A 27,355-nucleotide genomic window follows, 5' to 3' on the forward strand; every position below is an offset into this window, starting at 1 on the left:
TTCTAATACAACCAGTTGGAGGTTTAAATATGTGTTCTCTGGAAATTTAGGGTGTGAGTAAAAGTGGAAGGTGGGGGAGGTGTGTTGGTGAAGGTGTTCAAATCAGGACAAAAATAAGCTTTTTGGTTCACTTACTAAAACGCAAAACTCTTATTTGAAGTACAAATGTAATTTTAAAAAATCTAATATTCTAACGATTAAACTAGCCATCTAGAAGCTGTTTAAAGACACCTTTATTTCAAAAGAAAGCTTCTACTTTAAGAGGCTGGAGAAGAAAAAGAGCATTAAAGTGTGCTTTACCAGGGGAAAGTCCAGGAAAACATTCAAGTCAGAAGCTTGTGTCTGTGAGAACATTTAAAACCAATTTAGTAACTTAACTATTGTGATCACTGTTAAACTAGAATTTCTTTCTATTACGAGTTCTAGATGCAAAAGCTTTGAAACTCAATGACTAATAATTCTTAAATTAGCTCAAAAGGTTGAAACATTTTTTTCATTATATTACATGGTGAAACTCTAATTTTGAGTACTCTTAAGGGAGGGAAAGCATTCTTTGAGTTTTATTTTGTGTCAGGAATTTATAGATCTCTTTAAGGCCAAGCAGGGTAGAGAGCATGGGAGAAGAAAAACTCAAGATGGAAGTATTGAAATGGGAAGATTTGTAAATGCTGATCTGAAAAGAGAGGGTATTTTTTTTAAAAATGTATTGGATACATTCATCCAGCTGAATATACAGATTTTTTGGATATTAAAAATAAAACAATATCTCTGGCTGTGTAGCTCAATTGGGCAGAGCATCATCGCCATACACCAAGCTTATGGGGATTTGATCTCAGATCAGGGCATGTGCAAGAATCAACCAATGAGTACATAAATGAGAAGAACAACAAATCAACGTTTCTCTCTCTCAAACCAATCAATAAAAAATTTTAAATATGAGAATAAATTCTTCTTGGAAGAAGGAAAATATAACTTGTATAAAAACTATGGCTCTCTAGTTTGATTGACAGCCATTTGACAAAGAGATGTGAAAGGCATCTAACAAAGCAGTCTGTAAAAAAACAATGTTATGTCCAATGAACTTAGGTCCCCATTCCTCTTGGATCATCATATCCCATCCCCTCATCCACACCCTTCCTCTGCCGTAATCCTCCTTCAATAACCCTCCCACAGAAACTACAGGGCTGCTGACTTCATGAATAATTAGATCCGAGAGGCCAGAGTGGATTTCCAAAGCCATGCCAAGGCCGGCAATGGTTAAGCAGAATAATCTGTATCTGAATAATCTGCAGACTAGGGATCCTTGAGAAAATGTAGCCAATAGAAACAAGGAATGTTCCAGCTCAAGGGAACCCATGCGCTTTGTAGGCCAGAGTCTCACCTTCTTTGCAACCCAGTTACCCATGAGGGATTCATCATATTGGTCACTCAATGGTGGCAATTCCCAGGGGAGGGAGACGGTGAGGCTGGGGGTTGTTCACGTCTCAGTAAGTATAACCATCCCCAGGGAACATGTGTATTTTGATAAAGTGCCCCCACGGTATTCTAATATTCCTGCCCACTGAGAAGCACTGGTAAGATCCAATCACTTCAACACACAGATGAGAAAGATGTGAGAGATGAGATCTTGGCTTGCCTCCAATCATGCAAGTTCTTCCAAACGGATGATACATCTTTTCCTCCTTCCCTTCTATCTACAGAGATAAATGACCAAGCGGCTGGGCAGAGGTGCAGATAAACATATGTGTGCATATATCCATCTTTGGTAGGCACAATATATAAAGGTATATGGATATATAAAGATATAGACCTATTTCTTCATATACTGTGCCCACCAAAGATGAATATATATGTACATATACATACATATATATGAAAAAAAAATCTAGGGGTATGGGGATCTGTTTGTCTATCTACCTATCTATCTATCTATCTATCTATTCACCTTCTAGTATGAAAATAGTTACAATTGGTGCCTTTTCACAGTTCCTTATAACTGAAAAGTATCAGTAAAATAAAAAAAATAGTATCTGAGTGCCAGAGCCTTTCAAGAAAAAAACTACCATGAAAGCTTCCTGTCCTAAAGTCCAATTTCAAGGTCGACCAAGCAACTTCAGACTCTATATTGAACAACAAATTCTAAATAATAATCTTTTACCCTAGTAAACAGAGGCTGATAAAGGAAGGCAGTGAGGCCTTATGCCGCAATAATTTGGGGGATGGGTGGGGTGGGGCAGCACATTAGGCTTGTGAAAATAAGCCCTGTTCCCCATCACTGCTCTTCACAAGAACTGAAATCAAGTAGACACGCACGCACAAGTTTCATGTAGGAAAAAAAAGAAAGTAAAAAGACTCACCAAACTCATCACATATACTCTCATTTTCTATTAGAGTAGGGTGGTCAAAGGTGTCCCGACAGTACAGGATCTGGGGGTTCTTGCTGACCACGGCGATGCCTCCCAGGGCTAACGCGAACTGGTCCGTTAGGATAGAAGACGGCTTGTCTTGGATGCGCTTCAGCATCGAGCGGTACCGGCAGTACTGGGGGTAGCTGAGCACGATCACATTCGTTTCTTCCTCGTCCTCTCCTGGACAAACAAGAAAACACTTCCATTATCCTCTCCCCTCCAAGTGCCACGGCCATGGCATGATTTCAACAGTCTCTTCCAGTTTTTGTAATAAAAATAAGGTCTTCAACAAGACTCTTACACCAGCTCATCTTCATTACAGACTGGCTAATGCACCTTCCTAGCCTCACCTCCTCGGTCCAGATCCCCCCCAAAGCCTCAGGCTACCTGTAGAGAAAAGAAAAGGCAGAGAAAACAAACAGAGGGATGGCCCTAGAGATGGTTTAAGCAATTTTGGGGTCCCCAGCAAGCAGCAGAACCAAAGAAAACTGTTGTGAAAGAATTGGATATATATTTTAACCATGAAAGTCATCCTTATAGGAAAAATCAGAATTTTGTTGAGCTCCTTTATGCTTATTTCCACAACCTGGTATGGCTCTTTTTATTTTTATTATAAATATTTCAGGGCTTGGAGGCTCAGAAAATCATCTGGCCCCCAAAAGATGTCCAAAGAGCATCATCATCTGCTTGGTGGTTAGTGCTCTTTAACAGATATTTCTGGTTCTCCCTCCTTCTCCCTTTAAAAAAATTATCTTTATTGCTGAAAGTATTACAGATATCTCTCCCCCCTCCCCCCACCCCATTGATCCCTTCTAACCCCACCCTGCAGGCCTTCACCACCCTATTGTTTGTGTGTGTCCATGGGTCATGCATATATGCATGCAAGTTCTTTGGTTAGTCTTCAATGGAGTCAAGTGGTCACATGACTTGGTTTGGCCAATGAAATATGACGAAAGTGAGTGACTCCTTTATGAGCCAGTGTTTGACCACCCTCTCTCCTCCCCTTGCTCTGAACATCTGTAATGTTTCCGATAGTGGCAAGTTTGCCGGTCTGGGTCTTAGAGAATAACATGGAGCAGAGTCCCTGCTTGATCGATCTTAAAAGGACCTGTAAGCAGAAAAGAAACTTTTTGTATTTCACTTTGAGTGAGACTGTGCCTTGCGGTTTCTCTGTTTTTGCAGCGTGATCTATCCCAACTTGATTGATACATCTACCTTCCCTGCCCTCCCCTCATCGCATACCCCCTATCTTCTAATGTTCCTCAAACCCATCTGGTAACTTGGCACAGCTCAGGGATCCACACTGAGAGGACTCCCCAGAGCAACCTTGTGAAAGAACCAAGTTAACCCAGGAGAAAGTCTCAGCACTATTAAAGAAGCTCCCTCGTACCCTCATCTTTAATGCTTACCTACACCACACTGTACCAAGTGCTTATTTATAAAAACCAGATTCTGCATGAATTAATCCTCCCTTCCTCTTAGGCTGGAGAAATGACAAACACTCTCCCCCTACCCCCTTTGGTAGCCTGCCACCTGCACAATGGCACGCTGAATTTAGGCCCCATGACCCATTTTGCCATCTCTCTCTCTAACCACATCATCAGAGCGTTTGTGAGCAATTCCCAGACATGTCACTTGCTTATCCAAAGGGAAAATACTATTTCGAGCCCTTACCATGCTGCAGGGAATTGCACAAGACAGTTGTTAAGGATCCCAACATTATCGTGGCCATCTGGTAACCAGTGGGAGACGAATGAGTGAGGACATAACATAATGATGGAACATAACCAGCACCAATGGAAGGTGCGTGTGTGACCTTTTCCGATAGGAGGCCAATACCCAGATGTATTTCTAATTATGTTCACTTAGTTCCTCAGGCTGGAGGCTTCTTCGAGAACGGAGATGCTTAGCTGCTTTCAAGATGACATCTATTAACAGTTTACATTTCGTAGACTCCTGCTTGGTTTGTGGGTAGCCACTTTGTCAGCTGGCACACTTAATGAAAAGGAAGCATGTTTTACATTGAAGGTATGTCCTCCAGTGAAAAGAGGTTTGAGATGTTGATGTGTGTCCCAAGAAATGCCAATATGAGATTTTTACGACAGACCAAGGCATCTCTGCTTTCTATAGAGTTAAACCACCCAAAAAATATTAAGTGGAAATATTCAGCAAATATTATCAGAATTCCAGTGTATCTACTATTTGTAGAAACAGACTCCGATGTTTCAATTTGTAATGTTACACTCTATTTGTCCAAGATGATCAAGATCTGCCCAAGACTGGGCAAGCTGAGAGAGCGGTATGACTACGAAGCCCCAGGAATTATTTCAACATGTTCAGCACCTAGCACTATCTCCAGTCCATAGGAAAGTCTGTGCAAATACTTGTTGATTCTAAAATTCTATCTTGGTTGTGCTTTGGCTTTCTGCAATGGTGCGAAAGTTGCACTAGTTTCTTGAAGTGTTCTTGAAATGCAATAGAGAAAGTTGAGCCTTTCAGATTGATGGAGAAAGAGTGGATACTTCAGAGTTAATGTTTAGCAAATGTTGTCACGTGGACTCTCGGGACCACTTCACTCCCTTCCAATCCCTTCATTCTCCTCTTGGTTTGTTCTGACCATTTTTCATGAGGCTGCTATCTCTCACACCTTTCCAAGTCTCTGGATGAAATTAGCTTCCTAGCTAACTTCTGTGCTTTGAAATGGCTCCTTTTCCCCCTTTTCCCTTCTCCCTTCTCCCTTTCCTTTCCCTTTTCCTTTCCATCTCATCCTGACTTGAAACCTTTACCCCTCTTCACACATTTCCTAAACACAGCAACCAGGCCATGAGTTTTCTCTTTGGGCTGGAACAAAACCAGAAGTTCCCTCTGATCCTAAGTCATGAAAACACATCCAATGAGTCCATTCATCCTGGAGACAATGTCTCTGAGTGCTCCTGGGACTGCCCATCTGGGATCCACACAGGTGCCTGCACATAGGCAGGTTCCGGGGCCTATCAGAAACCACCGACTCAGAATCTTTAAGGCTGGGGCTCAGGAAAGTCTAATTCTAATTCTGAGTTTAGCTTTTTGCATAGACCTATAGTAATTTACTTAGTTTGCATTTTGACACCCCCCCTCTCTCTTATATATATAAATTAAATAAATTCAGTTTTCAGGTATATGCTTTTATCCAAACCACCATTGTACCTGGAACAGAATCCAGGACCAAATTCCCTTCTCTTTGCCACTTTCCCAGGATTGTTGCAGGTATCACAGAAAACAGCAAATGAAAAAAAAGCTCTCAACCAAAACTATGAAGAGCTGAAGGACAGCTCTCCTGTTTATGAAGCAGAACAAATACTATTGTGATTTCTAGTACTACTAACAAATCACTACAAGGTACAAACGTGTTTCTCATAACCTGTCCCTTTTGTTCCTCACACAACCCTATAAGTAGCACTACTTCCTGTTAATATCCCCCAATTTAGATATGGGAAAACTGAGATTCAGACACCGCAGAGACTAGTCCAGTTTTTCCAAGAATTAGAAAGTGATGGAGGTCAGTCTATAACCCAATCTTTTAACTCTAAGTGTGATGAGCACTAATAATAATAATAATAATAATAATAATAATAATAATTTAACTTATTCTCAATATTAGGGATGAGAATGTGGGCTTCTGATCAAGTAAAATATGAGCCTTCTGTTTCATGGAGAACTGTAGAATGCAGGCGGTTAGAGGCCAGAATTCTGCTACTCTGTTGAAGTTAGCTTGTTATTATTTTGGAACACTGCAATTCCCATTGTACCGATTTAACATTACTGACACACCTTTCATGCATATCAATTTTCCATTTTCTACCCACGTGACAAGAAAGAAAGCCAACTCTCATTGTGCAAGCCTAGAACCCTTGCTCCTCATTAACCTCTTTCCACACGAAGAGGCCGGAGGCACAGTTGGGACCCGGTCTACAGTGGCAATGGTGAGTGATGCCAAAACATAAATTATGATAATGTTGCTTACGAACAGAACCACCCATTTAGGACCAGGATTTTGGCATTGTTTGGACAGAGGCAAATTTCCAACCTTACAATTAGATTTCCCCAGAGGAGTTGCCTTCAATATTTACAAAAACCACAGAAAGCCCTGGAGACCCTCAGGACTCCTGAGAAGGTGAACAAATCATTCTTGGGGAGAGTGAAGAGAAGTTCCAGGGTAAAGGTGAGACCTGGAGGAAAAAACAATCCATCTAGGTCAAAGTTTCCCGGAGTGAAGACACCCCGAGTCTCTCTTGTGGAGTCTAAGCAGACATCTTTATCCAACTGGAGGAACACTTTTTCCCCTCCTCAAGAGCGTGGGAACAGCGTGGTCACCTTAGTATGAGAGGAATACATGCCAGAGTATAAAATTATGAGTTTCGGAGAGCTTCCTTGATCTAAAACTCTATGATCCTGTAACTCCCTCCTAAGCCTTTGCATTAAATTAGCTTCCTCCTGATACAGCTACAACAATATTATATTGTCCAACAGCTGTCATATTTTTATTTTGCCCGAGCATACTAAGAAACAGAGCCAAACAACCCTTTCAAGAAATCTTATTGAAATTCCGCAGCTACTTCTTTTCTCTTTATGCATTTCAGATACCCATAAACAAACACTCCTAAGTAAAGTTTGCCCATGAGGCAGAGCTGCCTGCAAATGCTGTGTAGGACATTTTCCCTTTCCCAATTCATCATGGGTCCAGCAGATAAAGTTAAGAATGAATAAAGAATGGATCAACTGCAGGTTTGTTTAGCAAAAACACAAACAAAGTGTTCTCGGAACAAAGATTTTCTTTCAACCACGCCCACGTAGGAAAGAAATCAAAGTATTACCCCAAGGAATCTTCTCTCACACACTCTAGCCAGTTGTTGCCGGTTGGGTTATATATACATTACTTGATTTCTGTCAACAGAAAATGATCAGCAATAAATTGCTGGTACCAAAGGCTGAAATTTAAAACCGTAATTATGATATCCTATTAAAATGTCATCTCATTCTCCTACTCCATGAGGAAAAAAAGCAAATATGCCTGTTTTTAAATGAAATATTCAAAGGGAATAAGAGAACCCAAATTGCCAAACTTCACTTCAACTCCAGTGGAAAAAAAAAAAACTTTGCCTATTAAAAGTTAATACCTAAAGTACACGGCTTGTAATGCTTGAACCAAAATTACTCTAATCCTGTGCTTATATCATAATTACACGTTTTGTTAACCTCTCTCAATGTCAATTTTTCACTTATTTATATATTTTCAAAGTCCAAAACAGAATTCCACAGAGAAACTGTAATTATAATGCGAGGCTCCACCCAAGCTTTTCAAACAGTAACTGTATACCATTGCTTTTAATGCTCAGAGTTGGCTGGGGGTGGGGCAAGGGGAGGGGGAGGGGGAGAGGGTAAAGGCAGGCATTCATTCTGAATAGCATGTTGCTCAAGTTGTCTTTGTACAAAGAGAGATGCATGAAATAGCAAACACAATGAATTAATGGAGCATTGACTTTCAAATATCCATAATGCTATTTTCTTAAAAAAAAAAAAAAAAAAAAAAAAGATAATGGTGGCCAAACGCACAGAAGGCTGAAAACATAAATTCCAGAGGAGAAATGTGCTTTTATCTCCTCCACAACAATTTAGAAATGTAACTTTCTTTTTCATTCTGGGAGGAGGAGGCAAAGCTTGCTTCAGAAACATCACACCATTATGCTCACTGAAAACCACTGTAATCTACTTCGAACATCAGTAAGCTGTAAAAAAAAATATTTCAAAAAAAAAAAACAACCCTTCACACCAGGATTTTATAGAGCCTGGTGGAAAAAGTATGCATGTTCCTTCCTGCACCTAATTACCTCAACTGAAAAATCTGCCAAGTATTTTGCCCTTTAGTTCTCTTAATCGTATTAGGGCAAATGCATTTGGATGCCAATAGAAACAAGCATTTAAAGATTTTCACTTAAAAGATTCCAAATATGTAAGAAGGCTACTTTGGAGACACAATGTCCCTCAACCTTCAAAGACAACATACAGTATTCTTAAAAAAAAAAAAAAATAATAAGTTTTAGTGTTGAAAGCTGTACATATGTCTCCTCCCTCCCTCCCCCCACCACATTGACCTCTCCCTGTCTGCTCCCGCCCCCCATTTCCAAGCAAAAATGAATTTGTTCATGTTATGAAACTTGATGTCTGGTTTTGAGACAATTTAAGTAAAATAATATCAATATGAAAGGCTCTTGCAATGATTTATGCTTCGTTCTGTTACTTTATTACATTAGACATTCCTTTCTCAAAGCTTTATACTTTTCGCTGTGCTCCTAGCAACCAAAGGCAAAGCATCAACTTTATATCCCTGGCACCAGTCCAATTCTTACTGCTATTGACAATGGTAATGAAGTTTCCATTTAATTGCTGCTCTGTTGTGACACTGAATATTTGTCATAATTAGGCATTTCCTATTTTCCATCCATTCATTTTTTATTATTACTGAAAATAATTTTTCTTTATTCCAGAAAACCAAAGTATGAAAATTCTACAGATAAGAGTAGCTACAGCTGTTACTATCATTATCAACATTGTAACATGCCGTAAAAAAAGAAAAAAGGGGAAAAAAAGAATATAATTTCTCGGAAGGTAATTTTCCTTTCAGTCTAAGTGCTCTTATTCATCTTACAGTTACTCAATGATTTCCTGTTCTAATTACAGGACATTATACAGAAAGACATTTAGAAAAGGAAAATGCATGTGACTAAATAGCCTGAGTGGTTTGAAAGTGTTTAAAATTCCAAAGTTGTGTATCAACTTTATCAATTCCCGATTACAACTCTGTGTAAATGTGTAATGTGCCCCACCACATTGCTAAATCTCTTAAGATGGTAAACTCAGTCTCCAAAGTTAGTACACATCAAAGGGAAAAATACAGTTGCAGTTAAACTGATGTTGAGGGGTTGAGGTGGGAGAAGATCAGGGTTTTTGGTTTTTGGTGTGTTTTTTTTTGTCTGCCCCCCCCCGCCCCCCCATAAAAGCTGTTAAATTGGAGGCATGCCAAATCAAGGAGTGGAAAATATTAATAATGAAAATAAATTAAATGCCTGATTAAAAGGGAGAGAGAACAAGATTCCATCCGGAATAGAAATGAAAATGCCACAAACTATTTCATAAAAACATACTGTGACGTAAATTACACATCAGTCTTGCACTGTTGTGGTTATTTTGAGAAATGGTTTGTACTGTAAGTCAGCTGGTGCAGCCCCACCCTTAATGATTTTGTAATTCTCTTCACAGTAAGCAAGCGGGGGGGGGGGGGGGGGGGGGGCGGGGGGCAGCTCAGAGATGGCTAAGACAGAAAACAGACCCGGCCATACAGAACTGGCAATAAAAAGATAATGTACTTTTAACATAACAGAACAAGAAGATTGGTTTTATTAACTAAAAAAAACCCTACTTTAAATGGTCCCCAGCTTGCCATTTGTTTTGATAAATGGAAAGACAGATCTTCCCAGGACGGGCAACAAAAACATCACTGGAGAACTTATAAAAAAAAAAAGAAAAAAAAAAGAAAATGTGGGAAAATATATCAGGGCATGGTTGCAAACAGAACAAAGAATATTTCAAATGCAAGACCCAGGGTTTTAACTGTGCTGTTTCCAAAAGCAAGCCGCTTCCAACAAATGGACACACAAATATAAAAATATGTTATTAATGTTACTATCAGTTCTGCCCTTATTGGGGCTTCCTCACTCAGAAGAAGACAGCGCAGCTCAAGGAAAACCAGCGCTGCCCTCGCTGAGTAACACAGGATCCCACTGGGAAGCGAGCCAGCCCCACCTCCCTGAGTGCCACGCCACACTCCAGGAGCCACTCTAGATTTCATCTTAAGAACTTTGCATCTCATTTCCATATGGCTCATCTCAAGCCAAACTTAAGTGGCACACACAACAGGCATTATGCAATAAGTGTACCTACTGGTGAGACCACAGGGCCCGGCTGGCGTGTGGGTGAACTCGGGTCCACATTTGAGATGTGAATAGAAAGGACCTGACCTACCTTAACATGCCCCCCCTTCTCACTCCCCCCACACCCCCGTCCTTCACAAGGTTAACTGTGAAGCTAGAGTCAGCTGTTCACTTGAGCATAAATGAGCTTCGGTATCTGAAAAAAAAAATAAAGTGAGCCCACAAGAACACCAGGAAGCCAAGGTTTAGACAAAAACTCCCCACCTCACACTGCGCCAGAAGTTTTCTCAGACATTAGCTTATGCATTTGTTTACCTACTAGTGACCCAGGCAAGGCTATTACATTGGATTTGAACTTCATAAAACTCAACTTTTCTTGTTTTGCAAGAGGCTACTCCAACCAGTCCCCTGGTTATCATAATCCAAAGTAGCTCTAAGATAGGGGTGTCGAACTCAATCAGAGAAGGGGCCAAAACCTAAAATCCAGCCTAAATCGAGGGGCTGAATGGTTTACTGAACAGTCATAAACTGACAATGTCATAAACTGACAGCGGAGTGCAGTGATGACAGCGCGGTGCGGGCCACATTGCAAGGCCTGGCGGGCTGGATTTGGCCCGCGGGCCTTGTGTTTGACACATGTGCTCTAAGAGAAGCAAACTTGACCATTTTTAGCACAAATGGCCTTAATCATAATAATAACACCTGCTGTTTTTCCTCTTAGAACATCCACACAGTTTTTTATTTTTTATTTTTCAAGTTGTGCCTTGGGCCTGCCACCATTGCACTCCCATTCCTGCGGCAGCTGAATACACCCTTTACATTTGAGAGGGCCTCCTGAGCCCACAGAGTCATGAATAAAGGTGTTTAGGGTGTGCAGCTGGGCAGATTGATAGCTAAATGATTAACTTCCATCCATTAGTCTCATAGCGTGTAAGATACAAGCGTGTGCCTTAACAAAATAACTAATCACTACTTTCATGGATATTATTTCACAACACTGATCAGGCTAAGTAAATATTATAATTTCCAACATGGTTTATATCAGGGAGACCAAAAAACAAAAACAAAACACATTTTGGAGAACTAAATACCAAACAATGTCAGATTGACTAATGCCTACCATTTTGGAATCATTTCACACACACACACACACACACACACACACACACACTGTGTGTGGCCATTAAAAACAATAAAATCAAATAACATTTCAGGTCATGTAAAGATGCTTCTGTCATATTAAGTGGGGGGGAAAGAAAAAGTATGAAAAAATATATTCTGCCCCATCCATGTCTTTTGTTTAATAGCATTACTGAGACATAATTCACATACCAGACAATTCATCCATTTAAAGTGTACAGGCTTTTAGTATATTCAGAGTTGTACTCTGTCACTACAATTAAATTTAGAACATTTTCATTATCCCATTAAAAAAACAAAACAAAACAAAACAAAACTCTCCTGCTCTCACACCTCTTGCCCCTCACCAGCTCCTGGGAACCACTGATCTAATTTCTGTCTCCATGGATTTACCTATTCTGAACAATGAATAAAAATGGAATGATACAATGTGTGGTTCTTTGTTACTGGCTTCTTTCATTAAGCATGTTTTCAAGGCCAATATATACTGTAGAGCATATTGGTATTGTATTTTTTGTTGTTGCTGCTGAATAATATTCCATTGTATGGATATACCGCATTTTATTTAACCATTCCACAGGGAATGAAACATTTGGGATGTTTCTACTTTTTGGTTATTATGAATAATACTGCTATCAGAAAACAACATTTGTGTAAACATGTGTATGGTCATTTGTTTTCATTTCCCTTGTGTATATACCTAGGAAAGGAACTACTGAGTCATATGCTAATTCTATGTTCACACTCTGGAGGGACAGCCAGCTGTTTTCCAAAGTGGCTGTGCCATCTCACATTCTCTCCAACGAGGCTTCTGATATCTCTACAGCCTCTCCAACACTTGTTATTATTGGTCTTCTTGAAAGTCATCCTGGGGATGTGAAGTGGTATCTCATGTTGTCTTGTTTAATATTTAACAATTGTAATAGTGTGTGCCTCTAGGGTTTAAAATTATCTGTGGTTCTTATTTTCTCCTTTGTTTGCCTGCATTTTAACTGTGCAGTGTTTTAAAATGTGGCAACATCTGCCAATTTATACTGAATTTCAAGGGAATTCAAATATTCAAAACAGTCTTAAAAAAAAAAGAGCAAAGTTGGAAGGCTCACACCTTCTATTTCAAAACTCACTGCAAAGCTACATAAGGATAAAATGTGATGGATTGGAATAGAGAGTCCAGAAATAAACTTTCAAACATGTGATCATTTGATTTTCGACAAGGATGCTAAGAGCATTCAGTGGGAAAGGAGAGTCTTTTCAACAAATGTCGTGGGGAAAACTAGATACCCATAGATTAAAAAAATGAAGTTGGACTCTTACCTTACACCATACATAAAAGTAATACAAAATGGGTCAAAGACTCAAATTTAAGAGCTAAACTACAAAACACAGAAGAAAAGCTTCATGAACTTGATTTCACACTTTTTTAAAAGCATGACACCAAAAATGCAGGCAACATGAATAGAAAAATAGATCAAGTGAATTTTATAAAAATTAAAAACCTTTGTGCATCAACGGACACTATGAAGAAAGTGAAAAACAACCCACAGAATAAGAACAAATATTTGTAAATCATATATCTAATAAGGGATTAATATCTAGACTCTATAAAGAGCTCTTACAGCAACAAAAGACAATCTAATTTTAAAATAGAAAAGAATTTTAAATATTTATCCAAAGAAGTTAAATAAATGACACATGGAAAGCTGTTCAACATCATTAGTCTAAAACTACAGTGATACACTATTTCATACCCAGTAAGATGGCTATTATTTAAAAAACAAAACGCCCCAAGTGTTGGTGAGTATGGGAGAAATTAGAACTTTGGTGTATTGCTGGTGAGCATATAGAATGGTGTAGTTGTGGTGGAAAACAGTTTGTAAGTTCCTTTAAAAAATTATTCATAGAATTATTATTAAACGTAATACTTTCACCTCCAGGTGAAGAATTAAAAACAAGGACTCAAACAGATACTTGTATCTCAATGTTGACAGCAGCGTTATTCACAAGAGCCCAAAAGTGGAAACAACTCACGTGTCCATCACTAGATAAACAAGTTGTGGAATATACATAACAATGGAATATGATTCAGCTGTTAAAAAAGAAAAGAAAAAGAAAAAGAATGACGTACTGAGACATGCTACAACATGCGTAAACCGTGAAAACATTATGCTAAGAGAAATAAGCCAGGTATCAGAGGACGGATATTGTATGATTTTATTTGCATGTGGGATCTAGACTAGGCAGATTCCTACAGAGAGAAGAATGGAGGTGGCCAAGGCCTGGGGTGAGGGGTAGGCAGGGAGGTGGGGACAAGGAATGAGGAGTTATTGCTTAATGAGTATAGAGTTTCTGTTCGGGATGATGAAAAATGTCCTGAAAATAGATCGCGGTGATGGTTACACAACATTGTGTATCTAATGCCATTAAATTGTACATTAAAAATGATTAAAATGGTAAATGCTGTGGTGTGTGTATTTTATAAAATAAAAAAGAGAGGGACATCTGATAGGGGTTATATTTTCTGTGTCAATACACTCTTAGTTATTTCTTGCTGCTCTTCAACCAGCAACGAGAATATAAACTCCCAGCAGGCACAGAATCAGTGTCCTAATTTCTTGTTAGCCCATCTTTGAAGGGACATTGATAAATGTAATTGCCAAAAGACAGTGTTGCAATAAACATATGAACCTTCCGGTGGAGTTAGAGCAGTCATGTCATCAGTTCACCCTAGATTCTGGACCAACAGACCTTCCTCAAAGGCTGAAGGAACCTGGAGAAAGTTAACTACCAAACAGCGCTGAAGTCATTTGGCTGGCAGGCCTTGTAAAATGAAGGGGCATGGGTGCAGGCAGTCACCTCATTTTTGTGCATCTTCTTTCTTTAAAATATATTTTTTTATTATTTTAAGAGAGAGGGAGAGATAGAAACATCAGCGATGAAAGAGAATCATTGATTGGCTGCCTTCTGCATGCCCCGCACTGGGGATTGAGCCCGCAACCGGCATGTGCACTGACTGGGAAATGAACCATGACCTCTTGTTCATAGGTCCACACTCAACCAGTGAGCCATGCTGGGCGGGCTTTTTAAAATAATAATAATAATTATAATAATAATCTGACCACTTGAGGAGTTTGTGAAACACCCTCAAAGTGCTAAGCTAGCTCCAAACAACTACACTGACCTCCGATAGCTCCCATCCTAAGGTGACAAGAGTTATGTAAATTGCACTGTCTTTTTTCATAGCATCACACAGCTTCTGGAGAAGCTTACTAAGGAAAAGAGGGTAAAGGCCTCTATCTTTTATCAGTGGCTCTTCTGAAAGTCCTGGTCTTCAAACCAGAGGATCCTTACCCAGAGCGTACAGGAAGACTATCCTGGAGGAACTGACATGGGAATGGGACAGATCCTCGTCATCTATGTTACTCATTCCTCAATTCATCTGGTGGAGAAGGAGCCTGCATTTAACATGGCCAATCTCCTTTTCCACCCACCTTCCACCCCAGTTTATTACACTAGAGACTAATCAAAATATTGCTTTCGGAGAAGCCTGCGTTGATATATCAAGTCACCTTAATCCACAGGCTTGTGATAGTTCCCTTCTTCCACTATTAGAGGAGAAGGTTGGCCATACAAATAGAGTTCTCTGGCCTGTGTTAAGTTGCTCTGAATTCAGAAAAGCCAGAGCAATAAAGGTTAATGATGCTGATCCCTTTACTTATAGCTGGAATGCTCTGCAAGGCTACCATAAAATAGGGTACATTCTTTTTTTTTTTTTTAAAGCTATTTCATCTTACCCAATATACCCAAAGTATTATTTCAACAAATGAGTAATATAAAGAATTACCAGTGAGATATTTTACATTACATTTTTCATATTAAGTTTTCAAAATCTGGTACGCATTTCACATTATAGTACATCTTCATTTAGACAAGCCACATATCAAGGGCCTAATAGCCACATGCGGTTAGTGGCCATCATATAGGATAGATAGCTTTAGTAGTCCATCAGAAAAGAAACTTGAAGACCAGTGGGTTAGACCAGTTGGGCCTGAAGAGGCGGCTGGCAGGAATGGGCTGTGCTGGGCACCTGGCACAGTCCCGGCAGAGCCTTTCAGTCCTGGGCTCCTACAACCTTAAGAGAAGAGGTTCAGAAACACCATTGGGAGAAGAGAACAAAACAGGAGGAAAAGGCACCAGAATGGCTGTTATTTCATTGTGCTGACAACCAACACCCAGCAAAGGCCAAGGGCAGTGAGCAACCCTGTATCGTTACTTCAGGAGAGATCCTTGCTTGCCACCTTTGGTTTCTGGTCAATGATAAAAATCAATTCACAGTAAAAACAAAAACAAAACAAAACAACAACAACAAAAACAAACAAACAAACAAAAAACCACGAAAAACATGACAAACTTCAGCTATAACTGAGCCCTCTCCAACGGGTTATGTCTGATCGCCTACAATAACTGGCCACAAGTTCACCTGATGCCATTTCCACAAACCGCCCTGGTCTCTGTCCCAATGCCAGGAGGACACCAGTCATTCAGACTGGGTTTTTTTTCCCTTTCTTCTTTTTTTTCTGGTGTGCAGAATATGAAAATTAGTATACCATCTGAGGGAAGGAGAGACTTATAAGACCTACTGGAAACTGAAACCACTCTTCAATCTCACCGCAGCACAGTCACATAAAAACTCCGGCACCTTCTAATGTGTTCTCCCAGGGCACGGTGGAAGAACTTCACTGAGGGCTGACGGTTTGGCTACGCTTTGGGTTACTCGGTGCTGTCCAGTGTTGACAGTGAGTAAGCCGATGTCAGACAGGAAGAAGAAGAACTGGGTTTATTCACTTTTCCCGTAATACCTATCATCCGCTGAAAATCATTTCCACTGCTAAAGTCTTCCTTTCCCCAATCTCTTATATACAAGCCAACTTCCCTTTTCTCATAAAAGACATAATAAACACATCGCTGGTGACTAATACATTAATTCCAGGGATAAGACTGTGGTTTCACACCACGAGTTACCAGTGCTACCGATCCCCAGTGCTGGGCGTCTCTTAGATATTTCTCTTAGAAGGTTTATGCTAAGCAAGGGGTTGGCCTGTTTTTTATAAATAAAGTTTTATTTGCAACTCAGCCATGGCCATTCATTAACACACTGGCTGTTGCTGCTTTAGCATGATAGAGGCAGAGTTGTGGAGCTGTGACACAGACCTTCTGGCCCATAAGTCTGAAGAATTTGCTCTCTGTCTCTGTGGACCCCTGCTCTGGAGAACAGATAATTGCTTCCTGGAAGCTCTTAGTTTGGATCATTGATATCAACGTAACTCCCGAGATGCAGTCGCCCTGCGATACGTCACTGAACTTACTCAGGCCGGGCACCCCTTTCTTGTCTGCGGGCTCTCTGGAGGGCAGGAGCTGGGTGGGTCTCTAGCAGGTGTGAATCCCTAATGTAGTGAAGCACATGGTAGGCTTTCCATCAATGCTCATTTTAACTGCTGTTCCATTAATATGTCAAATGCATGATCTCTGGTTTTTCACTATTTGGTGTTCCCTCCTCCGCCCCCACCTCCCGGCCCATTACCTGGTCTCTTTACCTTGCTGTATGATCCCTGAAAAAGTTATATCAGTATCAGGGAGCTCCCTCACAACCTAGCTTTTGCTTAGTTCAGCAATGGGAAGATACAGCAGGAGACCAGCTGGGGGAAAGAGAAAAGTTGGGGTGTTTCTTTCCTGCTCCCTCTCAGCTCCAGCACCAGGGTTCTGGCTGTGGCTGCACTCCTCCATCAGACAGTCCCTCAGGGCTCCAGCCTCCACTAGGTAGCACATTTCCTCCTCATGTTCCTGATATTACTAGATCCTGGGTGCCTCAACCTCCCTTCTTTTTTTTAGAAAAAAAAATATTTTTATTGATTTCAGAGAGGAAAAGAGAGGGAAATAGATAGAAACATCAATGATGAAAGAGAATCATTGATTGGCTGCCTCCTGCATGCCCCCCACTGGGGGTTAAGCCTGCAACTTGGGCATATACCCTGACTGGAATTGAACCATGACCTCCTGGTTCTGAGGTTGAAGCTCAACCACTGAGCCACACTGGCTGGGCTCAACCTTCCTTCTTGGTTCTTGTCACCCTCACCACACTCTATAAGTCTTCCCTCTGTTAACATCTCTTCAGTTTAGCCCTCTGAATGGAAATCTGTTTTTGCCTCAACCTTGACTGATATTTCTCCAGGGCCCCATCTGGCAAGTGGTAACTCAGTAGGATGTCCCCACACTCAGAGGTTAAGTGAAAACCAAGAAAGGGTACGTGTTCTGTGGACCAGTCACATCAGTACCACTGAGGGGCTTTTTAAAACAAAGGTTCCTGGGCCCCCTTCCTGTCACGCTGAACAAAGATGGCTGTGCTGGGTCTCTGGACTAATGCTTTCCAACAAGTACCTTAGGGACCAATACACCTATAGAAACAGATGGTGAAATTCAGGTTTGGGGACGGGATGAAAATAAGAAACAAAACCACTTTGAAGCAACTGCAGAGTGTCTTAAAGGTCCTGAAGTCAGATGTGTCAGCACGAGAGGATTAAGCAAAAAAGGAGCTCAGAGCTACCTACCTACCAGAAAGCCACAGGTGCTATGGAAGCTAAAAATGGGAATTATTCATTTGTCTTGGTAACACGATTGAGCTTTATATTGTAAGCTACATATTGAAAAGTCACATATTCCATCATACTGGCTTGAATGGTTTCGGCACCAGCATAGCTGTGAGCATGAGGATCCACTGCTTTGAGAGTTTGCAAAGTATGAGCCCTGTAGTTCAAGCATTTGTAGAAGGAGTCAACAAGATAGCATGTGTGAAAGCATGTGCTTTCTCATGCAAGCACAAAGCAGGGCATGGTGTTCACCAGCTACTCACTGGGAGATCAGGTTCCTAATCTGAGAAATGGGCATATTCCTGAGAGGACATAGGAGTTAAAAAGATGAAAAGTACTGGCAATACTATAGGGCATAGTAAACACCTGACTGATAGCCACTATCATCACTGCTTTGCAAGTTGTTTCTCAGCATATTCCAAAGACGCTAGTTCCTGGGGAGAGGAGGAAGTGTGTTCCCAAGTGTTATGTGGAAAGAGGGCACCGGAGTATGGAAAACATTAAGTTTAACGAAGTTAAACAGATGGTCTCTTTGGAGTCTTCACCATGCAAATGGGCATTGTAATCGATGGGAGGAAATATGCTGACTTTCCTGGAATTTATGCTATCATGGAATCCCCTTTCACGCCTTTCCTCTCCTCCTCTACACCTTCCCCTCCTCCTACTCTTTTCTCCTTCTCCTTCTCTTCTCCTTCTCCTTCTCCTTCTCCTTCTCCTTCTCCTTCTCCTTCTCCTTCTCCTTCTCCTTCTCCTTCTCCTTCTTCTTCTTCTTTGTCATTCATGGCTCACCTTAACAGGTTCATGTTTCTCTGATCACATTTTGGTACCTACTCACTCAAATGTTGATAGGGCAATCCCTGCTCCCTTCAATTCCAATTCCTGCAAGCACACCCTACTTAGTTAGCTATATAATTACAAATAGGTTATTATGTGTAATATGATCACTCACCTGAATAAACACGTCACAATCTATAAAGCCCCTTCATGTGCTTAGATTCACGAAACCCTCCCAGAACCACCCTCTTGAAGTCTATAACGAATACCCCCATTTTGTACAAGAGGACATAGAAAGCTCAACAAGGTGTAGGACTTGCCCAAGGTCACCAGCTAATGGCAGGGGCAGGTCACCTGGCATTCAATATCACACTGTTCTCCTTACACCCCTGCTGCCTTCTGTTTGGCCCAAAGCCTCTGAGAGGGAGTCTGGCAGATTCCTGAGAATCTGAGACTCTCCAGTGGGCCAGTGGCCTTAGGAATCCCTCATGAATTTATGAACTAATGAGAAGCAAACTATTCATTTCAGGTTGTGCTATTAAAGTATCCCTGCCAGTCTTGTGTTCAAAACAATCCCCAAAGTGAAGCTTGATTTTTCCATACTTGGAAGATTACCTCTGAAAAGAGATTGGCATTGTATAAGATACTCTTCATCAACACACTTCTCCACTTTTAACCCCTTACAAAGCCAGTTGTAGGCTCGGTGAAACCAATAGTGTTATTTCTATTGCCTCCTCACTTTGGATTCCAAGACAAAGGCCCACAACCATCTTACCCTCATCTCACATACACAGCTCACACAACTGTATGCTCTATATCATGGAAGATAGCAGGAATAGTATCTTTTAACAGAATGTCAAAATGACCCTCCATCAACTGGTCAGACACCACTTCCTGAGGACTAGGAGGTGGCAGGTGGCAGGAAAACAAATATCAGAGAGCCAATGGCCCTCCCCTGGTAGAGATGGTGGGCATGAGAGAAAATCTATATATATAAAAGCATACGTGACCGTTAAGACCAGATGACCAGCTATGATGTGCAGTGACCACCAGAGAGCAGGTGCTCAACACAGGAGCTGCCCCCCTGGTGGTCAGTGTGCTCCCATAGCCAACCTCCTCTCACCCTCTCACACCCACCCCCAACTGGCTGGCCCCAATCAGCCCCTATTGGCCCAGATTGCTGGCTAGGCCGAGTGACCCCACCCACACAGGAATTTATGCACTGGGCCTCTCGTATACAAATAAGTCTTCTGACAAGACTTACAACTGAGACAGGTCCTTGGTACCAATGGAGTGTCAAGGAAGACTTCAGGCAGAGAGAGCTCCAGCTGAGTTTGGAAGGATACAGAGACAAGATGTAAGTAGGGAAAAACACCATCACTCACTGAGTCTCTTTTCTGTGTTGGTCATGAGCACATCTGTCTCCTCTGGTAGACAATCCTACAGGAAGTAATTATTATCCCCATTTTCCCAATGAGAAGACTGACACATAAGAAAAAACACTCAGTGACTTGCCAGTGGTCACACTGCTAAGGAGGCTTAGCGAATGGATCTGAACCAGTGCCCAGGTCTGCCTGCCACTGTTACCTCAAAAGAAGTGAGACAAAATGAAGGCAATGGGTGGGTGAGTAGAGGAGGGAGGAAAGGGGCTGGGTGAAGAGAGATTAAACAAAGAGCTTAAATGCATATAAGCATAACCCATGGACACAGACAATAGGGTGGTGAAGGCCTGGGGTTGGAGGGGGTCAATGGGGAAAAAAGGGGGGCATCTGTAATATTTTCAACAATAAAGATAAATTAAATTAAATACTAGTAAATAAATAAAATAATTGTTGATAAATAGGGGAGGGAGGGAGGGAGGGAGGGAGGGAGGGAGAGAGAGAGAGAGAGAGAGAGAGAGAGAGAGAGAGAGAGAGAGAGAGAGAGAGAGAGAGAGAAATGATTGAGAGGAGAGAGAGAGAGAGAGAGAGAGAGAGAGAGAGAGAGAGAGAGAGAGAGAGATGCATTTTTAGTCGGTGAAGACATTGGAATTAAAACGCCATGGCTTGAGTGAAGGCTCTGGGTTCCTAAAGGACTAAGCTCAAGGGATGAAGAATCAACATGCAAAGCACACTCCAGAGCCCCACTCTTTGGGGGTATTGTGCTCCGGCTCTTACAGAGATGTGTTCTTTTATTTCATTATTAAGTCTGAAATTTTCCGAAACGGTAGTCAGTGAAATACAAAGTTTGAACAAAAGGGGGGTTAAAAAATGCAATTTGGATTATGAGCAGGTTCATGTAGAAGAAAAACGGATCCATCAACTACATCGCCCACCGTTTCAATGCTTCCTTTTTCATTTTTATTTCTGGCACTTGTCTTGCAAATAACCCACATGTCCACCCGGGCAAGCACTTCACGCTCTGGGTATAGAAGCAGCAGAGATCCCTTTTTAATAATGAAGGTTAATATTAATATATTTTGCCTCCCCTGAAATGCAAGCCCAATTTGCTTTTGTTCAGATGGGATGAGGGCAGAGAACACGTAAATAACGTGTTATCATTCACCAGGCCAAGATGCGACCAATGCTTTGTAGCTAAATATAATTCACGAAGCACCATGTAACAGCTCCATTTAGTGACTCTTCACAATCACGAAGATTTCAAGAGAGTCTGAACACCAGCCAAGATGCCACCAAAGTACACATAATACCAGCAAATATTACGTGTTAGAAAAATTCCACGTTTATCTCCTTCTCTGGCTTAAGAAAAATCACTTATTTCTCATCCTCCCTGAAGACTAAGCCATTCTCAATGGGAGGGGCAGCAAAGGGCTTGCACTGGGAAACTGAGTTCTGCTCTGGCCTAAAGTTAGCATCCAGCTCTCATTTTATTGGCTGTTAAGCTTGCAGGTCCTTGCTTTAAGTCCAGCAGGACACTCCAAATACCCTTGCTTTGCTCCAATAACAACTCCTGAAGCTGAGAGGATTTCCAACACCAGTTATTCTAAGGATTTGGTTGGGAGCACACCCACGCAGCACCCAAACAAACCTCGATCCAAAGTCTTACGCAGCCAAGAAAGAAGCTGGGATCCGTCAGATCCCTTGACCACCTTCCGTTTCCCCCAAATTAGATTACTTAAAGTCATCCCTGTTCTTTCTGTTTAGGGGCCCCCTTTCTAGATTAAAAAGTCATCTACTATACCACGTCGGGTGGTTATTTCTTAGTTTTGGTTTGCTCATACTTTGAACTCTGGAAGTTGAGTCTCGTCCTCCCATGCACAATGAGAAGAATCAAAGCCAGAGGCTTCCTTCGCTCTCGTCCCCACCGGCATCTCTTCTCTCTTACCGCTCGCTAGTGGAACTGAGCTTCAGAGCTGGGGGGAGTGTTCTCATGCACAGGTTCGTGGAAGGGATGCTTCCAACAAACTCCCCTCCACATGCTATCTTGGGTTAAAATGTTCTTTCCCAAGTATTCATCAATGAGTTACTCCTTCATTGGTAACCATGAAAAGACCAGAAGAGAAAGGTAATTCTCTTCTCTTCTGACACATTTCTTTTTTAATTTCAAAACTAAAGTAGAAGTATATCTTTACTGTAGAAGATACCATGAAGAATCCCTTGACCTCACAACCTCTGTACTTTAATGGAATTTTACACTCGTGCTTCAGTAGAACATTCTAGAAAACTGGGGAACCTTGGTTTCCAGACCTGAAGAGCACCTGGAAGAGAAGACCAGAGACCTGGTCTAGCAATTTTGCTCAGATCTGAGGTTTCTGACTCAAACATTGTAGTGAAATAACAGCCCTCTTAGTTCCTCCAGAATATAATTTACTTAGTAAACACTCAAAAAAAAATCCTATCTACATGGTACATTGTGACAAGTTAGAGCACATGGCAAGGATGTGAGTCTGTGTGAAAAGAACCAGCTCAATTGAACCTTGACTCTCTAACACATGGAGAAGTGAGATGACTACAGTTTGTGTCTCATTACGTTGATTTAAATAAGATTTCCAAACCTGCAGAAAGAAAAACGTTTTTAAAATGCCATTTGTTTCCAACAAGACTCTGTAAAGACAGTTGGCGAAACCCTTCAGAGGCTCAGGTCGGTGGAGACTGAAGTCTCCTCCTGTGCCAGGGACGTCTGATGGGGAGATAATGAAGCTCATCACACCCACGTCGGGGGGTTTGTTTCCTGCCTGGTGCATCTTCATGTGCCCCTCACCATGTGACAGACAGGTGTTAAGAGACCTGCACCAAGAAATAGACACTGTAGGCTCTGAGGCGATCTTAAACCTGACAAACTTGCCTCAGCGCTGACAACGTTCGTGTACAACGGACGAGGAGCCATTTTCCTAGGCGACCTCGCACACCTGGGCAGGTAAAACATGGTCAAGTTTGCAGAAGGCCAAGCACACTTCCCAATGGTTATTAACACTGCAGTGGTCATGATGTTTGATACCAAACGAACGAGAAATATAAACAAAAACCTTCAGGCTGTCTGTCCCAATATTCAGTCATCCAACATAGCCCAGGTAGATAGGGTACAGCTGCCTTTTTCTTTTTTTTTCTTTTTATAATATATTTTATTGATTTTATACAGAGAGGAAGAGAGAGGGATAGAGAGTCAGAAACACCGATGAGAGAGAAACATCCATCAGCTGCCTCCTGCACACCCCCTACTGGGGATGTGCCCGCAACCAAGGTGCATGCCCTTGACCGAATCAAACCTGGGACCTTCCAGTCCGCAGACTGACGCTCTATCCTCTGCGCTAGGCTCTTGATGTATATTTAGTCCATGCAGTAACCCTGTAAGGGACATGTTTACTGCTTCCATTTAATAGGTGAGAAAACTGAGGCTTAGAGAGGTGAACAGCTGGGTCAAGGTCACTCTGGAACCCAGGTCTGTCTGATCCTATAGCCCCTGTCTGATCCCATCACCACTGCTTAGTGGTTTTGAGAGAAGACACACCCAGATAAACCTGACACCAGGGATCGGCCACTGAGGCAGCATGCAGGACAGGGCTGTGCGCTGTGGGCTGGGCAGGGCGGATGCCCAGAGGAGCAACCTATTAGCTGAGCGATGGCATCTGGGACCTGGGCATCACATAAAACAGAGGACAGGAGTCACTGTCCCGGGAAGCCATGATCCTCCTCTTTCCGGTTCACGGTCAGCAGAGAACCGGCCGCCTACCTCGGAGGAGGGGGCAGGAGGGGTGCGCTCTGGTTTTGCCGTTATAATTCCTTCCCTGCTCGCTAATGGAGGCAGGTAGTGTTTTCTGAGCTGTACAGGACACATTATTATTTTAAGAGGGGCCTTTGGAACCAGGAAGCTGGATGCATTTATGAGATCGGCGGCTATTTTTTTTTTTTTTTCTGAGATGGTTATAATACAATTCATTTCATTTGCAACTGGTTTAAACGTGAAGCATTGTTTAAGAGAGACAAATAAACAACATTCGCTGGGCTTCTCGGCTCCCCACCCCCCCTCGCAGTTGTTCCACAGGAAATTTGTTATTGATTAAAGTACAATTACATTACGGTCGGGGGAAATCAGCTCTGGGATAAATGGTCTCGAGGAGTCTCCCTGATGCCCATGAAGAAGTGGCATTCAGAAGGAGCGGGCACCGGGCCCTGGCTCTGCGATCTGGGCCAACCTCGCACCTCCCTGGGCCGCAGGAGCCTCCTCAGGAACACGGTGGGGACGCTGCCATCTAAGGAGGGTGGGACCAGGGCAGGCAGCATCGGCCCTCAACCCCGAGGCATGACTGCCCCCCTGGGCCCCTTCCTCCACAGGTAAGTATTAAAAACTATATTTTACGACTGCATTGTGATAAGGACGCATCTATACATATTATACATGAAAACATTTTCGCCCGACCTGGTTTGGCTCAGTGGATAGAGCATTGGCCTGAGAGAGAAGGGTCCCGGGCTTGATTCCAGGTAAGGACACATTCCCGGATTGCGGGCTCGATCCCCAGTAAAGTGCTTGCAGGAGGCAGCCGATCAATGATTCTCTCTCATCATTGATATTCTCTCTCCCTCTCCCTCTCCCTCTTTCCCTCTTCCTCTCCCATTCCCTCTCCCTTTCCTTCTCCCTCTCCCTCTCCATTCCTCTCTGAAATCAATAAAAATAGGCCCCCGGGCACCCAGCCGGCTATGGCTACCTGAGAAGCTGGCCCTGGAGATAGGGCAAGCTCCTTGCCTGCCGAAGGCCTGGGGATGGATAGGCCGGGCCTGAGCAATGCTGCCCTGCACATGGTGGGTCCTGGGTGAGAGAAGGGTGGAGAGGAGGACCTCTATGGGTGGCCAGCTGATGAGAATGAGACAGGGAGAGAAGAAGCATCAAGTGTCAGTGATGGCATTGGATAGGAGTATGATGTGTGGGACATAACCCAAGCCCTCTGTCTCTCCCATGGACTCTGAAATTCTTAGTAAGATCTCCACTGCTCAACCAGGAATGCTGAATTTAAAGAATAAAATCTAAATCAGGAGCTTGTATTCCAGGATGCCTAAAATCGTTCCCACTCTAATATTAGACTTTTCACCACAAGTATTTAAATACTATTCCACGGTGCCAAAAGCTGCTTCCTGTCCTAGAGGAAACTCGGCCATGTAGGAACGAAGGAAGGCCTTTGAGGAACCTGATGGCTTGCAAAGATGCATCACCATCCCATGCCGCAGAAATCTGCAGGCAGCACCTCCAACGGGCAGGCCACACATGCTCTGGCCACATACCACGCTGTCCCAAAGGTCTATGTATTGCCATCTCGGACAGCTGCATCCCACACCCAATACCTTTAGCCGTCTCTGTTCCGTGGACGTGAATGAACGAGGACAACTGAAAACGAACGTGTGAAGTGCTGCATTTTCTCTGTGGGGCACAGAATTCTTTGTAGTTCGATGTTCATAAATCCCGCACTTTGGACTATTGGGTACTGATGCCCCCAAATCGCTTTCACTCATCAGGGGCAGCCAAGTGAACACCCCCAGAGTGGCTGGGCTTTCTCCAGCCAGCAGTCCTGTTTCAGCATTATCACCATTTGCTCCCCAGAGCTCAGGCCTTGCTTGAGTATTTCATTCATTTCCCCCTTTGATACCTACCAATTCCCTACATATACACTAAAAAGCAATTCATCAGTTTTGTTCACTGGTATTATCCAAATTCCAATTATTTGAGCTTTGGCATTAGGTCTCATTATGGAGAATAGGAACAAGGGCAATGTAGTCTCCATGTGTTTACAAAATATTTAGGCTGACTTTGAGACCTGGCATTCAACTAGCCAATCTTTTTTTTTTTTTAACTACAAGTTTTATTGATTTCAGAGAGGAAGGGAGAGGGAGAAAGAGATAGAAACATCAATGATGAGAGAGAATCATTGATCGGCTGCCTCCCACACATCCCACACTGGAGATCGAGCTTGCAATCAGGCATGTGACCTGAATGGGAATTGAACTGAGCCATGCCAGTTGGGCCAAATAGCCAAGCTTTATTCTGGAGCTGGGCTGTTCAATACAATAGCTGCTAGCCACGTGCAACGATTGAAAGTTGCATGAATTAAAATCAGTTCAAATTAAAAAAAAAAAGTCAAATTCAGTTTCTCAGACACACTAACGATATTTCAAATGCTCCACATAGCAACATGTGGCTGGTGGGCCCTTATTAGCACAGATACAGAGCGGGTGGTCATCACAGCAGCTTCTATTGGAAAGCGTTGCCTGAGGCTGGGTCAGCTGCAATTCTTTCACCACTATGTCCCTTATGCCCAACACAGGCCGTGCCTGATGCAGTAAACGCTCTAATAAATGCTTAAGGAACTAAGATTCTTCATCTCTAAACATGGGAACAGAATGTGTTCCCAAGAAATACTGAATTAGACAAGGAAAAATGAAAAAAACACAAAGAAAAGTTATACTGGGAAAACTGTTCCCATAAACAAAAACTAGAATTCTAGTGTTACCAAACACAAACACACACAAAAAAAACTATCCTTAGATGCCTCTTTGTGAAAGCAGAAAGTGAACGAGACTGTGGCTCCAAATTTACATCCGTGGGTCATTTACAATATTATCAGGCAGACAAGGTTACCAAAGACAATATAATAATAACACGACAGTGGCAGTAATAATAACGATGATAGGGATATTGATGACAACATGCAATATAGAGCATTTCCCATTTCCATAATTCTTTTTTATATCTTGTTTATGAATCTCACAAAAATTTTGTGAGGTTGGAAACCTTATGCCCATTTTATTGATGGGGAAAAAAGAGGATCAGAGGAGACTCGGTGACTTGCCTAGAATGACCCAGCTGGTAATATTTGGGCTCAGACTTTCCTACTCCATGTCTTTCTTCTCTATCTCAGTCCCTATATTATTCCTACTTTCTGTCTGTGCCATTAAATGAATTGCGATCCCTTAACAAAAGCAGACCTATGCTTCCAGTG

General features: G+C 42.1%; 1 protein-coding gene across 1 annotated transcript in view; it reads right to left on the bottom strand.

Moving 5' to 3' along the window:
- ARID5B (AT-rich interaction domain 5B) overlaps window positions 1-27,355 on the bottom strand; it is a 177,974-nt gene that overhangs the window by 89,962 nt on the left and 60,657 nt on the right. Inside the window, exon 4 of the mRNA XM_084903951.1 lies at window positions 2,358-2,588. Within this exon, the coding sequence (XP_084760077.1) occupies window positions 2,358-2,588 (231 nt within the window). The remainder of the gene's footprint in view (window positions 1-2,357; window positions 2,589-27,355) is intronic.

The sequence above is a fragment of the Pipistrellus hanaki genome (genome assembly GCF_964339955.1).
Source record: "Pipistrellus hanaki genome assembly, chromosome: 14".
Lineage (NCBI taxonomy): Eukaryota > Metazoa > Chordata > Mammalia > Chiroptera > Vespertilionidae > Pipistrellus > Pipistrellus hanaki.